Below are 22,934 nucleotides of genomic sequence, written 5' to 3' on the forward strand. Positions count from 1 at the left end.
AATGGTGGGGAGCTGGCAGAATTGTTAGCATTTCTTCCTGCTCTTTATGTTCTGAGTATAAATCCTGCCAAGGCCAGCTTTGCCTTTCATCCTTTCAGAGTTGATAAAATAAAGTACCAGTCAAGTACGGGGGTCATTGGTATTGACTAACCACCTTCTCTCAAAACTGCTGGTTTTGTGCCAAAATTTGAAATCATTATCATTAGCATTATTATAAGGTGGTGAGCTGGCAGAATTGTTAGCACACCTAGCAAAATGCTCTGCAGCATCTTGCCCATCTTTGCATTCTAAGTTCAAATTCCACCAAAGTCGACTTTGTCTTTCACTCTTTTGAGTCAGTAAGACAAGTACCAGTTGAGTACTAGGGTCGATGTAATTGACTTACCCTAAATTGCTGGCCTTGTGCCAAAATTTGAAATCCTTATTACTTCTCTTATTATCACTACTAAAAATATTGTTATTTGTGTTATGATTACTATCATGGTTATGATTATATGCAGTGATAATAGTCCTGTAGTAACGCCGTGCGCATGCGTGGAATTAAACAAGCAAGCTTTCCCGCTTAATTCTACCTCTTTCTTGCTGGCCAGCAATAGAGCATGGACGTGTTTAGCTGTCACTCTCCATCTTTCGGACTTACACTCGATAGCTCGCTTACATCTACATAACAACGTCCCAACAACTATGCTCACACACACAGAAGCTGTAACAACAAGAGCTAAAGATGTATATATTTACCACCTAAATAAAGAGTTGTTTAAGTTGATAGTCCGGAGTTCAGCGTTCCGTTATATATTTCATAATTTTATATAGGAAAGTCAGGTATACATCTAATGATGTATAACCAACTTTCCTATAGTCCCTATCTTAGGTGGTTTATCATAGAAGAGTTTAATAGTTGATGTATTAAATATTAAGTAATAGTTATGTTGAAATAGGAAATTAAATTTTAGAATATTAAAGAACAATTTAGGCAATACTTTAACTTTCAATCAGAAGAGAGGTGTAAACCAAAGAACTGAATGTCTCCTATTCTTATTAAGTCCACCTGAACATTTGAAATAAGGGCAAGTATCTAGAAAACGATGTATACTGTTCCTTTCAGAATCAGCTCTCATATTGGTGGTGTAAGTAGAGTTGCAGATAGAGGGTCAGGAAGAGGATTACTTCTGGGGAAAGAAATATTATTGCCAGAAGATATAAGAGAAGGAAAGGATTAGTATTTGAATTGTTGATAGGGAGAATCTCATTATTACTGTTCAGTGTATTATGATTAGCTGTGGTTGGTTTACTGTATGCAGTTAATTGAGCTAGTAACATTTTCAGCTCAGTCCTCAATATGCACTTTATTTTATCAGAGAAGCTACTATTAAGCAGGGCTTGGTTATAAGAAGGATTGGTTATAATAAGGGCCTGGTTATTAAATATATCTTCATTAGCGAATAGATTAGAAACTTTATAATAGAAATGCTATTTATTATACTATTGAATACAAACCTATGGTGGTTAAATCTCATTCTGACAGAGTTAAGTTATTTGTTAGGACAGATAATACAAAACAGAGTTTAAAGCTAAGATGGCATCAAGAAAGCAAGCAATTTTATGTCTGTTGTCAAAACTAATGGCTTGATTGAAGTCACTGCAAAATTTATGTAAAGCTCTTCTACTATGTTCTAATCCTGATTGAGACAAACGTGGGAACGGGGTGGGGAGAGGGGGCTAAAGGTGCATGCAGCAAGTGATGGTGAGCAATATAGGATGGCTCAGGGGGCTATGGTTAAGTTGGGTGTGATGGTAGTTTTGAGAGGGCATTGAGTGATAGCAGGTAAGAGACGTGTAAAAAATGGAGTATAGAGGAGGAGAGTAGTGACTGAAGGCAGAAAAAGAAGTGATTGGTAGAAGTAGTGTGAACAGGGATGATAAAGGAGAATGAAAGTGCTATTGTGGGGGAGGGGAATGTAATTTGTGTCCATTCTGCTCTCAAGTGATTACAGCAGGCAAGTAGTACCCTAGACAGAGAAATGATGGGTGTTGAGGGAAGTGATGTCGGGGAAATGCTTGATGGAGCAAAAACAGTCTGTCAAATGCTTGACAAATCTCCACACCTACAAGCATACCAAAGGTGGTTTTAGGATGTCGTTTCTACTGCATTGGATGAGTCTTCTCAAGCATATATATATATATACACACACACACACACACACACACACGAGTGTGTATGTATGGCTTTGTGTACATACTAATGATTCATTTGTTTCTAGTCATCCATGAAAATATACCTGGCTATGGAGAAATATTACCTTGTTTGGAGGCAAATGTAAGAGTTTACAACAGGAAGGGCATCTGACCGCAGTCCATCTACCTCAATGAATTTCATTTGACCCATGCAAGCAAGGAAAAGTGGATGTTAAAATGATAATGATTTGAATCTAAATTGCAAGAAATTTTTAATTTGGAAACGAATTATTGTTTTGTTTATCTGAATAAAAAAAAAAAGAATCAAAGAAAACATTTTAAAAATTTACCCTGATAAAGTTCTAAATATAATGTACACATTTTCACTAGTTGCAATGTTTAGGAGTGTTTATGATACAAAGTTCATTCATTTGTTTAATCTTATGTTTGCTTTTCAATGCCAGCACGTAAAGCATGATTATACTATGAATGTATTGTCTACAGCCAGATGCTGTTCTTTTTGACGGTCTCTTATTCTATGTCTTTGAAGTTAGATGATTTGCTGACAGGGGAAATAATAATGTTACTGCTTGTAGCTCAGTGGATCATTTTTGGAGAAGTGTGCACGCACACGCACACACACACACACACACACAGCATATCAATGTCCATGTCCCCATGTTTGATAGCATGTTGAGATAGAGCAGTTTCTCAACCATTTTTACTTATGGATCTCTTTGATTCCTGTTTTACTCAGATGGACCCTCCTAGCCATCCAATGTTTTTTAAAAAAAAATCCTATTATATTTTTATAACATTATTAAGAATTGTATGAAAAAATTATTAAAATATGTTGTATATTGTAGAAGTTTAACCAATATATTGCACATAAATTTTAACAAAATCTTATATTGGAGCCCCAAGGGTCATATAGACCCTGGTTGAGAAACACTGAGGTAGATGGCTAGATGCCTTTTCTGCCATCACCCCTTATCAACTTGCGAGCAAAGTAAATGTTCCTTATGATGGTGATACTTGTTTACGACTATTGCACGATAAAACACATGTACACCCACATACATACACTGTTCCAGCACATCTCCCTCATCATCCTCCAAGGCAATGCCTTTTCCATTTTATCTGCTGGGACCATGTATGTCAGTCTGAATTATCAGAAATCAGGAGAATGTAAGAATTTTGTAGCTTACTACACAAACAATAAACTTATGTAACTCTTCATATATTAATTAACCCCTAATTTTTTTAAAAAAAGCTCATGAGTCATCAACAAAAAATAATAAAGTAAAAGGCATAACAACACACTTCTCTCTCCCCCTCCACATTCCTTGTCTTTTCTTCTACACGTTTTCTGCATACACTTGTATGTCCACACACACATGTACACTTACAGGCTTCTTTCAGTTTCCATCTGTTGTATCCACTAATGAGGTTTTGGTCTGCCTGGAGCTGTAGTGGAAGATACTTGCCCAAGTTACTGCTCTGTGGGAATGAACCCAATCCCACAGGATTAAGAAGTAAACTTTTTAACTACATAGTTTGCCTGTATAATGTAATAAAACTCAGTACTTTTTCAAAATGATTTTTAATTTTATAGAATAGATTCTATATAAATATATTAAGTAAAATCATGGCTGTTCTTGTCCCCTACATCCTTCTTCAGCCAAGTGATCCTAACTTTGTGGGCTCATGGGTGCTGGTGCCACATAAAAAGCACACATGCCAGTGTCATGTAAAAGTGCCCAGTATACTCTGTAAAGTGGTTGGCATTAGCAAGGGCATCCAGCTGTAGAAACTAAGCCAAAATGGACATGGAACCGGGGCGGTTTTTGCTGATGTTATTATTATTATTTATTCATAATAATAATAATAATAACATCAGCAAAAAATACCTTAGGAATGAGAACCCAGGGTTGGGTTCAAAATTCCACCAGGACACCTGAGGAAAGCTGGAGAGTAAATCAGCCAAAACATTGTGGTAACAACAAACAAGATGAGGACACATATCCATCCAATGTAAATAATGTAAATGACGTACAGAATTCCTCATCTCTAAAATATAGAATGGTATTATTACTCTAATAGCTATTGTGTATTAACATTGTATATTACAATTGGTATCACAGGGTTGTAATACAGTTTAGGCCTTTAAATTGAGATGTGTATTATATCCATGAGCTTTGATAGTTATAAACAATTTGAACTGGAAAAAACCCCGAAAAAATATGAAATGGAAAAATTTAAAAGGAAAGCTTGAATTAGAAAATGTCATTTTTCCTATCTTAACAATTTAATATCAACTGCTTTTTTTTTTTTCTATTTTGCAGGTATGGGAGGCATTTACTCTCAATGACCGATCTTTCACTCGGAAGAAATTTAATTTGTATTTAGGTTACCAACATGAGAGTGATCCCAGGAAGGTGCAGCTGTGTTTGGCCCGGGTTGGCTCTTTCTTCAAAAGCATCATCATCCCACCCATCAAAGATTACTTCAACCTGTATGAGTTTCTGCGAGTTTTGGGTTACTTCCTCAACTTCTTCGATAATTATCCAATGCCACACCTTAAAACTTTTCATTTCACCTTCCACTGCGAGTTTTGGGAACACAGTGGAGTCAGCATCCATGGAACTGGTGGAGACATTTTGGACAAGATGAAGAAAGTGATTGGCAGTATGAAGAATATGAAGGAGATTCATTTGGCCAACCTGATGTTGGACATGAAAGATGCCAGTGACTTCATCGATCCGATCTACAAAGTGAGTGGAGATTCACTGCAGACACTGAGTTTGGTTAATTGCACCAATGATGTTTTCCCATTCCCAATGATTGCACAGATGTCTGCACTGCAAAAGCTGGTCATCTCATCAAATAACATCGATGATGAGAGTGTCCTGTTGTTTGCTGGGACACAGCTAACTGAGATTCAAATTGTTGAAGACCACCTCACACCATCCAGCATACCAATCTCACCAGCGACATGGAGCTTCTTGCTTGAAATGATCCCTTATATCCGAGTGGTGCTGAGGACACTTGGTCGACTTAGGCGAGATATGATGCAGCAGCCTGGAGCACCAGTGTACTCAGTCATCCATGAGAATCCACGCAGCCAGTTAAGGCCAGCTGTTGCTATGCAAATTGCAGACCTGTATCATAAAAACCTTGAACTCTTTGCTCAACTTAAGTTGCCCCGAGTACATGGCTCACGTTCGTTCACTGAACGGATTGATTCTAACCTGCTGATGATGGTCAAGAGTTGTCCAAAATTGCACACACTCATCATCAAGGAAAGACTTTCCACAGCTTCTCTTCTCCTTTTGGTCCACGAAGCAAAGAACCTCAAGAAACTCTATGTTCGTAAGAACGCTTTGCTACGAAAGTATGATTGGCCTCGGTTACCTGAGTGGTCAGACAGCTTTTACAAATGGCTGAAACGAACTTCGTATGACATAAACTCTCTTGAAGACTACATATCTGAGGTTCTAGATTACCGATGGCACCCCTTAACTGATAAACAATTTAAGCTTTTGTCTTTGATGTGACAAAAGCTTCACCTCAGCCTCGTCCTCCTTCCCAAACTTTCAAATAAAAATAGATATATATTTATGTAAATAAAATCTCATTCTTATATATTATCATCTTCATCATCACTTCCACAAATCCCTTTACTATCATCATCACTATCACCATCGTAATCACCACAATCCTTGTCACAACTTTCAAGTTTCCTGACATAAACATCTCTGTGTTGTCATCATTGTTCCCAACCACCACCACCACCCCAACAACAACAACCACCACTGTTACCTCCCTCCACTTTGCTGTCATCATCATCATCATCATGAAGGTGTCAAACACGACTGTTGAGGATAAGAAGAGATAGAGAGTGGATAGTCAGAAATGATGGGAAGGAACTATCTGGTCTTACCCGTTGCCCCTGGGTAAGAGGTAGGTGCCTTATCTGGAATCCCACAGTTAGTGACTCCTTTTCTCCTTCCCACATCCTGGATGCTGCATTGAATAGGAAGGTTACTATTTCTGTAGCCAAAGGGAACAAAGTCCTTAAGTACTGGGACCTGTCAGTGAACCATCTCTTCCAGCCAGTGGCATTTGAGACGTTTGGAGGGGCTGAGCCGCTAACAACGAAGTCCTTGTCATCATTGGCAGCTCGCCTTACCAAGCTGACAGGTGAGGATTGTGAGGGTCTTGGCTGCTCCAACGCCTTAGCCTTGCCATCACCCGCGGTAATGCTGCGAGTGTGGCATTTTGCTTCAGTAGGTTCCACTGAACTTTGTGGTAAGCGACCAATTGAGACATTTAGGTTGAATTGATGTTTTTTCTTTTTGTTACTTTCTTCTTCATTTTCTTGTTTTTTTTCTTTCTCCGCTCATGTTTGTATTTTCTTCAGTTTTAGATTTGTAATTTAATGTGATTATATATTGTATACGTGTTATAAATTAAAAAAAAAAAAAAAGGTTTGAAGGTTTGAAGAAGTAGGCGAATGAATATAAAATAATTTGAGTTGGGATTAGATTAGAACTTTTGATATAATTCTTGAATACGATTTCAAAGTAATTTGGCATTTTCATATTGCTTACTTTGGAATTGTCTCCTTTTTATTTTAATCTCAAAACAACACAGAAAAGCAAAACAAGAAGAACTTACAAAGTTATCTCCCTTGAATACTTGAGCAGCCAAAATGCTAGAATATTTGAGGGAAGATTAATCGGCGGAATTCTAGTTTAAGCACCTCTCATAACATTTTTATTTTTTTGCGAATTCGTGTTCGACATACGGGAGTTCAAACAATTACGCCAAAAAATAAAAAAAAATAAAAAACTCCGAAAAATGCTTTTGTGTGTAATTCAAGGGCGATTTAGCTGTTGCTTTTAACACACCTCACGACTGACACCTTCATCGTTTCTTTGATCACTCTGACATGTATTGACGTTCTTCAATTTTTTTTTTCCCCATAGTCACATCTTATGGAATGATGATGTAGCCAAGGGTGACCCACTGTTGGGATATAATAAGCAAAAAATTCAGACTGTCCATATTTTAAACACCGATTAAAAAGAAAAATTCGAATGAATTTCCGTGTGTAGAACACAAATTCGCAAAGATTTTCTGAAAATTCCAGAAAATAAAGAAATTACGAGAGGTTATACTATTTTATTAATCTAGAAAGGATGAGACAAAGTTTATCATTGGCGTGATTTGCTCCGAGTGCGATGAGAACAAATATTACATTTCATTTTGTTCAGCTCTCTTAGGATTCATAATCTTTGATTTTATCATTTACTTTGGGCAAGTGTCTTCTGATATAGCCTCGGACGACCACAAAGCCTTGTGAGTGGATTTCGTTGACGGAAACTGAAAGAAGCGCGCCGTATATATATGTATGTGTGTGTGTCCGTTTGCCCCCCCCCCCCCCCGTCACCACTAGACAACCGGGTGCTTTTACGTCCCAATAACTTATCGATTCGGCCTAAGAAGCTGATAGAATAAGAACCAGAATTGTTTTTTTTTTAAATGAAGTACTGAGGTCGATTCGTTCGACTAAAATTCTTCAAGGCAGTGCTTCAGCATGACCGCAATCTAATCGCTGAAACAAGTAAATGATAAAAGACATCTATACAATGGGCTTCTTTCAGTTTCTCTCTACCAAATCTATACACAGGCTTTGGTTATAGTTGAAGACACTTGCTCGTGGTGCTGTGTAATTGGACTGAACCCGAAACCATGAGGTTGGGAAGCAACCTTCATTTTGCACAGCGACCTCTGCGAAACATTTTATGCATTTTTCTTCATTTTTTTCAAATTTTTTTTCTCTGTGTCAACGAACTTCTGTATCATGAAATAAAAACTGTAAATAGCTTGGTTTGTCAAGTGATAAGGTTAGTTTTGAAGTCATTCGAAAGGCCACACTTAATGGCTAAGAAGGCTGCTGGTTCCTCACCTCTGGCTTAGTATGTGATAACAATCAGGTGTAGTAAGAGCTAGAATTAGTACACGATGGAGAGGAAGAGTTGGTGTATCGAAGTTTTTCAAATTATTTAATGAAATAACACTAGAGAATATTATTGATATATAATTTCTTAAAAAGGTAAAAAAAAAATCGATTCTTCACTTAGCTGGCACTTTGTTTTATTGACCCTGAGAAGAAGAAAGGTAAAGTTAGCTTTGACGAGATTTAGAATTTAATCGCAGAATGTAATGAGTTAGAACAAATACAAAAATACAGAGTATTTTGCCCAAACCTTTAACGATTCACAACTTTACATTTTATCCATTTCTTTTTCTTTTTCAGTTTCTTTGCTAACTGTTTATTGATTTATTGAATCACTAAAAAAAATCTGTAAATAGTGACAGCCAGTTTGGGAGGACAGTCGATGGAGGTGAGGAAGGGGCAAGTCAACACCGCCCAATAACGTTGTGGGACGTTGGACGGAAGGTTCTGTTAACATGGTAGGGGTCTGGTTTGGTCCGGATCTGCAGATAGAGAAGAATTGGAGCGAGGTTACGAGCAAGGTAAACGCCCTAAACCAGACCTGGTCTGGGAGGGCGTTATCGTTGCTACAAAGGGCGGTGGTGACGCGGGTGTTTATTGCATCCGTTATCACCTACCGCCTGACTGTCGTGCCTTGCCCTGATTCGTGGTTGAACAAGCTGGAGCGACTCCTATTCCATATTTTTGTGGAAGGGGCAAAAACCGTGAAAGGGATGCCGTGGCTGAAGACGCGCAAGTTCGCACTGAGGCTTAGGCACCTCTGGCGTCACCTGGAGATGAGCAGGTGTGGTCATCGCTCGTGAAGTTCTTCCTTCCACAGTTGACCTCCCTTCAGGATTTAGGTCCTTGGATCAGGCGAAGACCTAGGCTAGGGGACTGGCAATTAGAAATCCGACAGGCACACACGCTTCTCTCTTGGGCGGGCAATACCGGAAACTGGAGTTCCACCGCGGACTTCTATAGTTGGTTGGTAGAGCGCATGTCAGACGATGTCCTGGGGGAGACTCTGGACTTCGATAGAGATCAGTTGGTCAACCTGTTCGGGAGGACTTTCGGGCCGGGGTACCTGGATAATTACCAGAAATCCCTGGCCTGGTTGTGCTACCGATCGACCTTACCTGTTCGGGAGAGGCTATCGAAACATGGTCTAGCCGTCCCACCGACATGCCCAAGGTGCGGGTGGGGTAGTGCAACTATCCTGCACACCATCGTGCAGTGCGCGGAGTTAAAGGGACTGACAGCCTATGTCGCGCAGGTGTCGATGACAGGAAGAGTACAGTAATCAGCTGAATCGATTATCAAGACTGTTCTGTCCTCCTTCCTTTACAGAGAGAGGAAAGCCAGTTTCCTCTACACAGTTGCCATGTTGAAAGAAATAGTATGGAGGACACGGGCGGGCGAAAGGGGTCGCGACATGTACTTTCATTTCCAGCTGAGGGTTAGTTGATTACTTCAGCTTCCACCTCAAAAGTAAGATCAGGCTGGAAAGGAGATACCTGTCGCACAGTATATTTCGGAAAAGATGGGCGAATGTCGTAAGAAAGTTGAGGATAAATGGAACCGTCTGAGTCCAGCCATCCGACCCGGAAAAAAGGGAACGTCAGTCAAAGGTGGTGGGCAAATTTTTAACCAATTATATATCCTCATATTTTAATATACATTTTTAACCATAAATTGACCTAAAGCATGCACACTTTTATGTTTTGTCTGGCAAGTAAAGAAATGCAGTTGGTGGAGGTGGGAGTTGGAGTAGTAGACGACAGAGAGAAGGGTTAGGAGTTGCATTATGGGAACGAAAAAGCAGATGACTGACATATTTGAAATATGAAACTGGTAAAGACTTTTTTTTGTGCCTGAAATTTTGGAGGAGTGTGCTAAGTCAATTGCGTTGACCCCAGTGTTCAACTGTTGCTAATTTTATTGGTATCGAAAGAATGAAAGGCCAAGACAACTTTGGGGGAATTTGAGCTCTGAACATAAAGCAAGAAGAAATGCCACAAATTATTTTGTCCGCCTGCTAGCTCAATGCCTCTAATGAAACAACAACAATGGAAAAAAAGAAAAAAAGCAACAGGTAAGTCGTATTTAGAGAATGGATTCAACAGGTAAGTATTTTTCTTTTTAATGGGTAAACTCTTTCCAGTCCGAGCCAATTCGAAAAGCGCTATCGTCAGTCAGTGAGAACAGCAGCCATCACTAAGTTGGAATGGCATCCCACATAAATACTGTTGATATATTACAGAATGAATAATGTTTTCCAAGGAATTGTTTACTGAAACAGCAATAATGCATAAAAAAAAAGCAACAAGTAAGCATTTTATGTTTTTGTTTGTAACAAGGAAAACCTCAATGCCGGCAGGGATATCTGGCTTTTGTAAAAAAGGAAAAAGAAATACTGCAGTAATGTACTGATATTGATGAAACATTTCAAAGTAAGTGACTAAAAAAAGAAAAAAAATGGGTTTATTTTTACTAATGCAGGAATAAAAACAAACATTTCTAATTCATACAAAACCGTATGCTAAAACCAACATTGAAGTTTTAAACTCTAAAATTCCGAAATAAAACCAACTTTTTATCTTATCTGTTTATTCGCCTGGTTTAGTCTAACAACTTTCAGTAATTGCATTCGAGATGTACATGCATGATGAAGCTGAACTTGATAGGAAGTTGAAGCTTTTAAAATTAAAATTGCAAATCGGTTCACTTTAAAAGTATATTTAAAAGTATGATGATGGTGATGAGCATATTGGGTGCTACTTTGGCGTGTGATTTAAAGGGCGACTGCTTCAGGTTACTTTTTAATATCTAAAACTCCTTAAGATGTTGGCTAAAGATTTTTACAATGTGATCAGCGCCGAGGCGAAGGCAGCTGCATTTTTACGAAAAAAATAGCCTTTTTAGATTTTGCACCATGTCATCGTTGTGGTGGAGAAATGAAGGAAGCTCGAAAAGAAGGGGAAAACGATGAAATTTTGCTAACTTTACTTTGCAAAACTCGCAGCTACCAAACTTGTGTGATCTACGCGCTTATTTTAATTACTATATTGTTTATTCTTGGTTTCTTATTATTTACTAAAACATAAAGGAAACATGGTTTTATTTTAATTAAAATATGTAATTTGAAAATACATTTACAATGCTAAGTATGTACAAAAGAATTTATAAAAAAATTCAGAAATTGAAAAGTAAACTAAACAGTAACCTAAAGTAATCTCCCTTTAAATTGTAGATCACACGCCAAAATAGCACCGCATATTGCATACAATCCTCAGGTGTACTAAAACTCGTTGGGAAAAGGTAAAAGAGAGGACCTAGAGATGCAAGAAATCTAATAGAATAGGATAGTAATGACAGCTCAAAGTTTATGCATAATACACAGAACACAAGAAGATAGAGAAAAGAACAATAAAAGAATTATGAAGAGGAAAGTATGCAAAGGCAGCAACGTGTAATTTTTTAAATACTTCGACAATTCTGTGTAAAAAAAAATGTTTCTGAAAGTCATGATTTTATGTTGTTTTTTAAATTTTATTTTATAAATATGTCCCCGGGTTGTAGAGATATTGAATTAAAAAACGTGGATAAAGTTGTTGGAAAGATGGTTGATAACAACTTTGCACCAAATGTATCCAGCAAATTTTCTTGATATAACTGTGGCTTCCAGGACTGAGGTCATGATATTTTTTATGCAGAACTCCCAAACTGACTGTCAATATTTACAGATCTTTTTAGTGATTCAATAAACAGTTAGCACCCCTCACCCCGCTTTCCGTTTTCGATATCGGAGATAACAATTTTACTGAAAAGAACATGTTTTCAATATTCTAATTTACCTTCTACCCACCCTAATTTTGAATTTTTCACTCGTTTCGGAATTTTTTTTTCTAATAATCCACGTGGGAAAATACGGAGATTACGAATCTGAAACCCCTACTTTATTTTTTAACTTCAAATTTTCTTAGAAAACATTCTACGTCACCGCTTCCTTCTTTCCAAAACCACATAAGTCTGTATGTTTTACGCATGCGTAGATTTCTCCTGTAACAGCAGACGAAAAAGTATTAAGCCTACACAAGAAAACCCGACATGCTAGAAATAGCAACTAAATATCTGGAAAATACTTTTTCATCGGCTTAACAACACGTTTTTTTACTTATCTATTTCAATTTTGATGCTATACCACAAATTATTTTCATGTATTTATATAGAAATAGCAAATATGTACTGAAAACTTCATTAATTATATGTATTTATACTATATTGATCCGCAACGAACCTGTGTGTGTGTGTGTGTGTGAGAGCGCGCATGTGCGTCTGAGAAAAAAAAACAAACAAATTGGGCGGTTGCCAAAATAATTTGTCTTTTACATACCTTGTTTTATCACCTTAAGTAAAATCCCAGATAAGATCCTCAAGTTTTGACTATTCATTTACCTCTAAGATCTGGCAAATGATATCGGTTTGTTTCCTAATTCCGAAATACGAAAAACTTGAACAGGCGCAAGCGTCGTTGTGTTGTAAAAGGTTTGTTTCCCAGCCACATAATTCCAGGTTAAGTCCCAATATGCAGCACCTTGGGCAGATGGGTACTACTCAAGCAGAGCGGACCCGAACGCGCAGTCGCAAGTGGTCGATCCTACGAAAAGTGCGCGCGAGCGCGTGCAAATGAATACATGTGTGCGCATGCAAATTAGTAAATAATTTCTTTTAAACAAAGTAAATAATTTTTTAAAAATTACTTTTTTCTTTTCTAAACAACGTAGATAGGTAGAAGGAATAAAAATAACACACTATCTATTTTTGTTAACTTCATACATTTTTTTTCTTTTAATTAAATTTTGTGAACAAAGTAATTTTTATTTTCTAAACAACGTAAATAAATTTTTAAAAAGGTGCACATTGGGATTAGACACTGAGGGAAACTTGATATGCTAGAAATAACAGCTAAACGCAAAAAGAAAAAAAAACTGTAACCTTTACTTTTCTGAAATCACTGTGGATATATTTCGGCTATGTGCTTGATAAATGTCTGAAAGTTCTCCCACGAATTCCCACACTTCATATCGTAATAATCACGGTACATTGGCTCATCAATATGTGACCATTTCATGTTACCACATGATCCACTTTTATATTTCAGTCTACGTTTTATCCGTGACCAGAATGGGCCACATATATGTGAAAATAGTAGTTGCTGCCTCCACATTTTCAATGATTGCAGCTTCTAACGTTTCAGCCTTTCTATCAGTTATAATGTTGCAGGTAGCCCTTTTTCTGAGTGACATCGTAAAAGCCTATCACAAAACTTTTCAACCATTCTGCCAACCTCATATTTCCTCTTGAAAAGCAGGCTTTCATCCACTTGCACAACGTGGTTCAGTCCACCTAATTTTTTCTTATCTTTCAGTAACATGGCTGAACATATTTCTCGGCAGTATTCGTACCATTGAATGGCCGTGTCGTTGCTAATATTGTTTCAACTCATGGAACAAGTTACTGGCAATTCAGATATAAAGTCTGCTATTATTTGAAATAGTGTAAACACTGTCAAGTGGCATTTCTCTAAAAAAGTATTTTTCCTTATAGAGATTGTTTTACTGCATGAATTACATCGCCAAATAACTCCGTCAATAGCACGTTGAAAAGATTGAATTTTCATTTGACGACAAGTACATTCTTTTTTTTTGTTTTTTTGTTTTTTGTGAAATTAATTTGTTTCCATAATTCAACACGGTGAAGACATTTTGGTAATATTGGCGAGAAGAGGTCAATGAAGAGGAAGGGCCGTTTACAGAGAGAGGTTGAAGAAAGAGGAATTGACCTCCCTCTACCAATTTGAAATGGAAAGACGGGCTTGGTTTTACCAGTTCCTCTTTCTTGACCTCCCTCTGTAAAGGGCTCGTCCTCTTTCTTGACCTCTTCCCGCCAATATTGTTCACAATTGAACTTAAGTTTTGAGTGTGCCGCGCAAATTTTTCGAAGCCCATATTCCCAAAATGTCTTCACCTCGTGTTGAATTATGGAAAAGGTTAAAGGGGGGGATATCTTTCTGGATTTTTTGAAAGAAAACAAATTAATTGCACAAAAAAAAAAAAATCTACTTGTCGTCGTCAAATGAAAATTTTTGGTAAAAAGTTTTGTGTGATAGGCTTTTACGATGTCACTCAGAAAAAGGGCTACCTGTAACATTATAACTGATAGAAAGGCTGAAACGTTAGAAGCTGCAATCATTGAAAATGTGGAGCCAGGAACTACGATTTTCACGGATATGTGGCCCATTCTGGTCACGGATAAAACGTAGACTGAAATATAAAAGTGGATCATGTGGTAACATGAAATGGTCACATATTGATGAGCCAATGTACCGTGATTATTACGATATGAAGTGTGGGAATTCGTGGGAGAACTTTCAGACATTTATCAAGTATATAGCCGAAATATATCCACAGTGATTTCAGAAAAGTAAAGGTTACAGTTTTTTTTTTCTTTTTGCGTTTAGCTGTTATTTCTAGCATATCAAGTTTCCCTCAGTGTCTAATCCCAATGTGCACCTTTTTAAAAATTTATTTACGTTGTTTAGAAAAGAAATTATTTTGTTCACAAAATTTAATTAAAAGAAAAAAAAATATATGAAGTTAACAAAAACAGATAGTGTGTTATTTTTATTCCTTCTACCTATCTACGTTGTTTAGAAAAGAAAAAAGTAACTTAAAAAAAATTATTTACTTTGTTTAAAAGAAATTATTTACTAATTTGCATGCGCACACATGTATTCATTTGCACGCGCGCTCGCGCGCACTTTTCGTAGGATCGACCACTCACAACTAGCTAGCGCGGATGCGCGTCAGCGCGACTGCGCGTTCGGGTCCGCTCTGCTTGAGTAGTACCGGGCAGATGTCTTCAACTATAGCCTCGGGCCGATCAAAGCCTTATGAATAGAGTTGGTAGACGGAAACTGAAAGAAGCTCGTCTATATACAACGAGCTTCTTTCCGATGCATATGTTTGTTCCCTACCACCACTTGCAATCAACGTTGGTGTATTTACGTCCCGAAATACAGTTCGGCAAAGGTGACCGATAGAATAAGTTCCAGGCTTAAAAGGATCTTTTCTGTTTAACTTTCACGGTTTGAAATTTTAAAATTAAATGTATGGATGTAACTTTTCACGCTGAATCTGATGTTGTTATTCACTTGTTCTAGAAAAAAATTTAGAAAGATGTTACAGAAGTTTAAAGTTTGATTATTTTTAATCAGGATTTGGATGTTAGTATTTTCTGCGTGAGAAGTTTTTTAAGCAAAATGAAAGCACCGAAGTTTTAATAAGTTTAAATGAATAAACTCAAATGAAACGTTGGATTAGGCAATATAAAAGAAAAATTATCAATGAAAATTTTTTTGAGAAAAACTAAGATAGAATAAAAACACACTAGGGTTAGAATTAAGGTTTAGGGTTAAAATTACGGTTTAGGGTTTGAGTTAGGGTTATATTTAGGGCTTAGGGTTAGACTTAGGGTTTAGAATTGGTGTTTAGGGTCAGTCCGGTCAATGGATGACCTGGGATAAATCAATTAGTAACATATTTATTATAAACTTTTTTCTAAAACTTTCCTGGAACAAGTGAATAACAAAATCAGATTCAATGTGAAAAATCACATCAATTTACTGGAAAAAAAAAAATGTAGCGAAAATTAAAAGCAGAAGTTCAGCATATAGGTACAGTAGCTTTAAGCAGACAACAACTTGGCTTGTTACTATGGAAACAGGCACAAACGTGGCCACGGCTTTCTTTAAATGCTATTGACTTTTTATTTATTAATCTATGGCAAAAATAAATTCCAGTTCCATAATTACAAAACTACGTCAATAAACCAAATTTGAAATGAATTGGAACAATATTAAAGGAATTGAAACGTGAAAGCCAAACAGAAGAGATCCGCTTTAAAAAAAGTCGATTCATTCGACTAAAAATTCTTAATGGCGGTGCCCTCAGAACGGCCGTAGTCTAATGACTGAAATAAGTAAAAGATACTTTCAAAATTGGACTTCAGCTATGATTTCGCGCACGCGCACAACAAAACTGTAAACATGCCCTCAGAAGCTTGTAAACATCATCGAGCAGTTCTACACAGAAATGAAAGGACTAGTCTCAGTTGGCAGAGATTTTAGTGAAGCGTTTGCAGTCAACCATGGTGTGAAGCAGGGGTGCGTGCTTGGGATCTTTGGGGTTTGACGGGCAACATTTGTTTTCTTAACGAAACACTTTCAAACTTGGGACACTGATAGAATGTGTCATATGAAACAACTTCTTCTCTTAACCTTCTTAACAAAATTTTGTACATCGCAAGTTATTTCATGTTAAAGTTGTCGTATTTCTGTAATTTCAACCAATCACTGACGTCTATTCAGCTGAATACAGTTACTGTTGACCGGTCATAAAAATGTTATTCCCTGTGACATGTTTCATCCAGTTTAATCATAATTTATACGCATATATTGTTTATATAATAAATTACGCTGTGCGTATCTGTGTGTGTGTAACAATTTTAGAGTTCGGATTCTATAGTTAGGGTTAGTTTTAGGGTTACGGTTAGGGTTATGATTATATTTGCCATAACTTCACTCATAACCCCAACCCTAACTCTAAAATCCGAACCCTAACCCTAAACTAGAGTTTGATTTAAAGAAGATTTGGCTGCTATTTCTAGGAAATGAAGCACTTGGTGGAGGTGCATTAATAATTCTGCCAGCTCCAATAACAAGTGCAGGCAATATTCAAGTATTTTGATGGCCTTTTCCCCTTTGTTTACGAACAGTTTAGTTAATCGGAAATGTCAGAACTAACAGAGATTAATACGATATACACCGTTACAGCGCTAACTGTTTTCAACTGAATAGACGTCAGTGATTAGTTGAAATTATCGAAATAAGACAATTTTTAACGTGAAATAACTTCGAATACAAATTTTTTTATCTGTTCTATACCACAAAATATACAAGTATACGAAGTTTGAAAGTGTTTCGGTACCAAAAATACTACATAAAAAATGTTGCCCGTCAAACCCCAAAGATCCCGTGCTTGTTCCCACACACTTCTCTCTTTATCTCCAGCTGTGCCTGACACAATGAAGGTCAATCTGTACAATAGGGTTTTCATCTGCAGTAGAATAAATGGGAAGCCCTTCAAATTGCTCCCTTTTCGTACCCCCACCAAAATCAAGAAATGTGTGTCAGGGAGCTGCTCTACGCTGACGACTCAGCGCTCGTGGCCAGCAGCATTGAGGACATACAATACATTGTGGACCGGCTTTCTTGTGCAGCAGATATGTTTGACCTCAAGATCAACACTTCGAAGGCAGAGCTGCTCTACCGGCACCACGAAGATGTCCTACTGGATCGAGAGCCCCGAGCCATTGACAGACAGTACACTGAGGCCTTTACTATCTGGGAATTTGACTTGAGTGATAAAACAAGGTATGCAACTGATAAATTATTTTGGCAATTCCTCAGCATTGGTAGACGACATCATTCACCTCGGACAACAAGGCTAGACTGAAACAGAGGGTCATCATCTCCTCATACCAACACTCGGGAGACCAATACCTAAAGATCACCCAATTATATCTTTTGCTCAGGCACGCACACGCGCACTGTTACACGCTCATCACACCCCCCCCCCCCACACACACACACGCACAGAGGTTCGTTGAGGATCAACATAGTATAAATATATATAACTAGCAGAGACACCCGGCATTGCACGGGATTAAAATGGTATAGTTTATATATATCTTACAGTTATGTTGAAACGTGATATTGGAAATTGCAGCATTAACGACAAAACATTTGTGGAGTAAATGACGGGCTAATTCGATTAAGTGACATGTCATGCGTTCGTTTGGAGGATTCCAGGCCCTAACCTGTCATGTAAAACTGTCGGGGTGGGTAGGTGATTTTTGAATGCACTAGAAAGCTGTCAGTGGATACACTCTCCTTTGCGGCAGATGGCGCTGCGTCTAGTACGACCCATTGTATGGTTGACAGTTGAATGACTGTAGGGGTAATGGGGATATGTACGTAAATGTATACATTCCTGAAATGGGACTGCAATAGGAGATGGGAACGGAAAAGTGAATTGTTGAAACGTTGCAGAAGGCGAAGGGTCGACATTGAACTGCTAGTGTGGCTGTAGAATAAGAAAAATAAATTGGGCCTATGTAGTCACATGAGCCTATGCAGTTACATGTAGTAATGAATTATTTGGAAAAAAAAAATGCGTAATGGCTTACCGCGTGGTTGGAGTGAGTAATTGAAGAATATGCTTTGATACTGAAGTCCATGCAGGAAACTGCTTTGTTGGTGCAGTCTTCGGGTTTGTTGGTATTATGCTGAAATGGTATCCATCTTCTCCATTCACAAAGAACAGTGGATACTGGAGCGCGTCGTAGGATGCAGTAATTCCTACAAAACCTCTTGGTAAACAACATTCTTTTTTTTCCTTTCGGGAATAAATGCATATAGATGTTTTTTGCTTCTCACTCTAAAGCAACCAGCATTTAATTGCTCGTATGAGAAGCATGACTCTTCCAAGTGAAGTTCTACCACAGACAGTGTTTGACCCTGGGATTTATTGAAAGACATTGTGAAGCTGATACGAATAGGAAATTGCACTCTTCTGAATGAAAAAGGAATCTCAGCTCCCAATGGAATGAGAGGAATTCTAGGTATGAAAACTTGCTTTCCTTTTCTTCATCCAGAGAGGATGGTGGCCTCTATAACATGTGGCATTATCTTCTTTACCACCAGGTGTGTCCCATTGCAAAGTGTTAGTGGATCCAAACTCCTCAATAACATTACTGGAGTTCCCACTTTCAGTTTCAATCTGTCGGGAGGTAGTCCAACGAATTGAGAAATTCTGTTGGATAATTTACCACCTCTTCTGGATCCGGGATTGTATCAACTGACTTATAGATGTGAGGACTTCCAGGAAGGTACTGCAGCAGCTGCTCATTAATTTTACTTACAGTGCTGTTTTTTTGAGCCAGTATTACTCTTCCACACAACCAATTGTGATTGTGATTGATAATTTTTCGACCAATGGAAGATCTCTTTGGAGATATTATGTCAATAAATATGATGTGATAAAATGAGATAAATGTACGTTAATAATGAAATGACAATAAAAAAGGTAAATAATATCAACATCTTTGCAAATTTTAAGAAATACATACAATGAACTGAGATGACACTGTTATGTTAATAATTAATTCTCAATAAAAAAACATTAATATCCTATTTAAGATGAAAAACGTCCAGCGGATTAATCGCGCTGGGGGCAATCAATTTTTGAAAGTTACGTCACAGAGAGTTACCTCCCTTCTCCACGTAATCCCAGGGACCGTATATGAAAAATTTTAAGTCTAAAACATCTCTGGAACATAAGTAATGTATGTTCCCAGTTTGGAGAAAATCAATTGTGTACTTCTGAAGTTATTCGGGTTTACACACACACGCGCGCACGCACGCACAACCTCACCTTTATATAAATAGATAAACGAAGCTTTCAGCATGAATAATTTGCTATTTTTACATAAACAGAACACGAAAATGATTTGTGGCAAAGCATCAAAATTGAAATAGATATGGTAAGTTGAGATTTAAGGGTGGAGAGTGTTAAGCCGAGGAAAAAGTCTTTTCCAGGCATCTAGCTGTTATTTCTAGCATATCGTGTTTTCTGGTGAAGGCTTAATATTGTTTCTTCCGCTGTTATAAGAGAAATCTATGCATGCGTAAAATGCAAACATTTAGCCGTTATTTTGAAGGCGTTATTTTGAGGGCAAAATTTGAACATTTGAGGAGAAATCTATGCATGCACAAGCGAACATATCCTATGCATGAAACATTTGAGGTTTTGTGCGCTTAGAAAGCAGGCAGCGGGTGGTGGTATTTTTTCTACTTTCAGCTGTTATTTCTAGCATATCGGTTTTTCTGGTGAGTGCTTAATATTTTTTCGTCTGCTGTTTCAGGAGAAATCTACTCATGCGTAAAACATACGCAGTTTGCGCTTTTAGAAAACGGGAAGGGGTGGGGAGGGGCAACATATGAGGTTTTCTAAGAACAGTTGAAACTGAAAAAGATTTTTTTCTAGATTCGTAATCTCCGTATTTTTTCATGTGGATTAGAAAGAAAATTCGAAAAAAATTGAAAGATGAAAAATTTGGGATGTGGATGGGGAAATTGAAATTTTGAAAATGTGTATTTTTAGCAAAATCATAATTTCCGATATCGAAAATATAGGAATCCGAAGACATTTTTAAAAATAGAAAAAAAAAAAAATGCTTTGCCCAAACGGTTTGGGGTGTCTAAGTCTGCGCAAGTGCTCGTCTCTATCTCTTGCTTGTTTTCTTTCCTCCATGTTTAGTCTCCTTTGGTGGGCAACATCCTCTCCTCTCCAACATTGACTAATTCCAACAGGGAGATGGACGAAGCTCTATTACACTGGTGGGGGCTGGGTTTTCAGTTCCTGTTACAAGTGAGGATAGACGGAAGCAGAGAGTATGGGACAATCTGAGTTCAGGTGCCACTTTCAACTCTCTCCTTGATCAATCTGATCAATTTTCAAGCTGTCACCTACTTTCAGCTAGTGCAAAATTCTCCAAGTTCTAGATTGATGCACTGTCTGTGGTCAATGTCGGAAGACTACTGAGTCTAGATGAACTCCTCATCTCCATCGCACTCAGTGGAAGCTTACTTCTGTAGGGGACTGGGATTCCGCTGTTGTAGGCCTCTCGACCCCACAGGTCTTCACGATCTGTCTTTCATGTAAATAAATGTTTGTTAATTTAAGAATTTGCCAGCAAAATCTTATAAAATGACAATGTTCTAAAAGACGTCCATGCTTAATTAAAACAACTGATTTTCAAATTAAAATAAACGAATTTCAAATCAAAACAAACTATGATTAAAATTCTATGAACTCTAAGTTAAATCAGATAAACTTTTTATTAAAAAAAAAATGAATATCAATTGAAAATATACGAAAGTCATATTAAAATAAGGTGAGGTTTAAGAAATTAAGTTTGATTAAAAATCATATTTTGTTCAGTCAATATATTTCCAGCTTCACTCAAGATTTTCTACCAGGGTTTGGTATCATAGATCTAGGGTTAACCCCAGGTGGGTTAGTATTAAAAGGGTGGATAATGCTTTATTTGCCATTGTGATGCGAGTTCGTTATATAATTACCAATAGGTAATTAAGGTGTAATTAAATATCAAGCATAAAATCAGCTTTAAGTCTTGGGAAAAAGAAAACGAAAAACAATAATCCCTGTTTGTGAGGCTGAACCACGAAATGTATATAGTACAGGTATCGTCGCCGTGGGCATTAACTCGTATCTGCGTTAGTTAATCTAGCAAGTGATGAATGCAAATAGTGCCGGTGGCAGTTCAGGTCAAGGGCTGTATAGAAGAGCAGGGTCATTTATCTCTGGGGTGAGGGATGAGGAAGTGCAATTCGTTCTTTGTATCTTCATTGTATCTTCATTGGACACAGAAACTCGGCTTGCGAAGACCTGTTCAGGCAAGCGAAACCGAAATCGTGATGGCACCTGTGCCGGTGGCACATGTAAGGACATTCGAGCGAGATCGTTGCCAGTGCCACTGGATTGGCTCCCGTGTAGGTGGCATGTAAAAGACACCATTTTGAGCGTGGCCGTTGCCAGTACCCGCCTGACTGGCCTTTGTGCCGGTGGCACGTAAAAGCACCCGCTACACTCTCGGAGTGGTTGGCGTTAGGAAGGGCATCTAGCTGTAGAAACTCTGCCAAATCAGATTGGAGCCTGGTGTAACCACCTGGTTCACCAGTCTTCAGTCAAATCGTCCAACCCATGCTAGCATGGAAAGCGGACGTTAAATGATGATGATGATATGAATATAAATATACATATATATATATATTTGAATATGCATATATCTATATATTTATATTATATATATGAATATATATATATGTTTTCATATATATATATATATATATACATATACATATATATATATATATATACATATATATGTATATATATACATATATATATATATATACATATATATATATATATACATATATATATATATATATACATATATATATATATATATACATATATATATATATATATATATACATATATATATATAACATATATATATATATATACATATATATATATACATATATATATATATATATATATATATATATATATACATATATATATATATATATATATATATATATATATATACATATATATATATATACATATATATATATATATATATATATATATATATATATATACATATATATATATATATATATACATATATATATATATATATATATATATATATATATATACATATATATATATATATACATATATATATATATATACATATATATATATATATATACATATATATATATATATATACATATATATATATATATATATATACATATATATATACATATATATATATATATATACATATATATATATATATACATATATATATATATATATATATATATACATATATATATATATATACATATATATATATATATATACATATATATACATATATATATATATATACATATATATATATATATACATATATATATATACATATATATATATATATATACATATATATATATATA

The 22,934-nt window shown here is 36.7% G+C and overlaps 2 protein-coding genes and 1 long non-coding RNA gene across 5 annotated transcripts in view; 2 read left to right on the forward strand and 1 right to left on the reverse strand.

The window, feature by feature from the left end:
- LOC106871232 (uncharacterized) overlaps positions 1-5,807 on the forward strand; it is a 22,481-nt gene extending 16,674 nt beyond the window's left edge. For both annotated transcript variants that reach the window (XM_089343930.1, XM_014917583.3), the window contains exon 3: positions 4,521-5,807. In XM_089343930.1, the coding sequence (XP_089200056.1) occupies positions 4,521-5,732 (1,212 nt within the window). In that variant the 3' untranslated portion in view covers positions 5,733-5,807. The remainder of the gene's footprint in view (positions 1-4,520) is intronic.
- LOC106873345 (uncharacterized) overlaps positions 1-18,623 on the reverse strand; it is a 263,949-nt gene extending 245,326 nt beyond the window's left edge. Inside the window, exon 1 of one of the 2 annotated variants that reach the window (XM_052977316.2) lies at positions 18,491-18,623. Coding sequence is in view for 1 of the 2 variants with exons in the window: in XM_089343929.1 (XP_089200055.1) it covers positions 12,576-12,633 (58 nt within the window). In the remaining variant the exon portion in view is untranslated. Of the gene's footprint in view, positions 1-12,575; positions 12,758-18,490 lie in introns of those variants that run through there. The other variant, XM_089343929.1, reaches the window with a different exon arrangement.
- A 1,103-nt stretch (positions 18,624-19,726) lies between these two features.
- The window catches only part of LOC128251157 (uncharacterized), a 43,153-nt gene continuing 39,945 nt past the window's right edge, over positions 19,727-22,934 (forward strand). The window contains exon 1 of the long non-coding RNA XR_008267002.2: positions 19,727-19,846. This is a non-coding gene — a long non-coding RNA (uncharacterized LOC128251157). The remainder of the gene's footprint in view (positions 19,847-22,934) is intronic.

This window comes from Octopus bimaculoides, chromosome 28 (genome assembly GCF_046866305.1).
Source record: "Octopus bimaculoides isolate indiv1 chromosome 28, ASM4686630v1, whole genome shotgun sequence".
In the NCBI taxonomy this organism is placed as follows: Eukaryota; Metazoa; Mollusca; class Cephalopoda; order Octopoda; family Octopodidae; genus Octopus; species Octopus bimaculoides.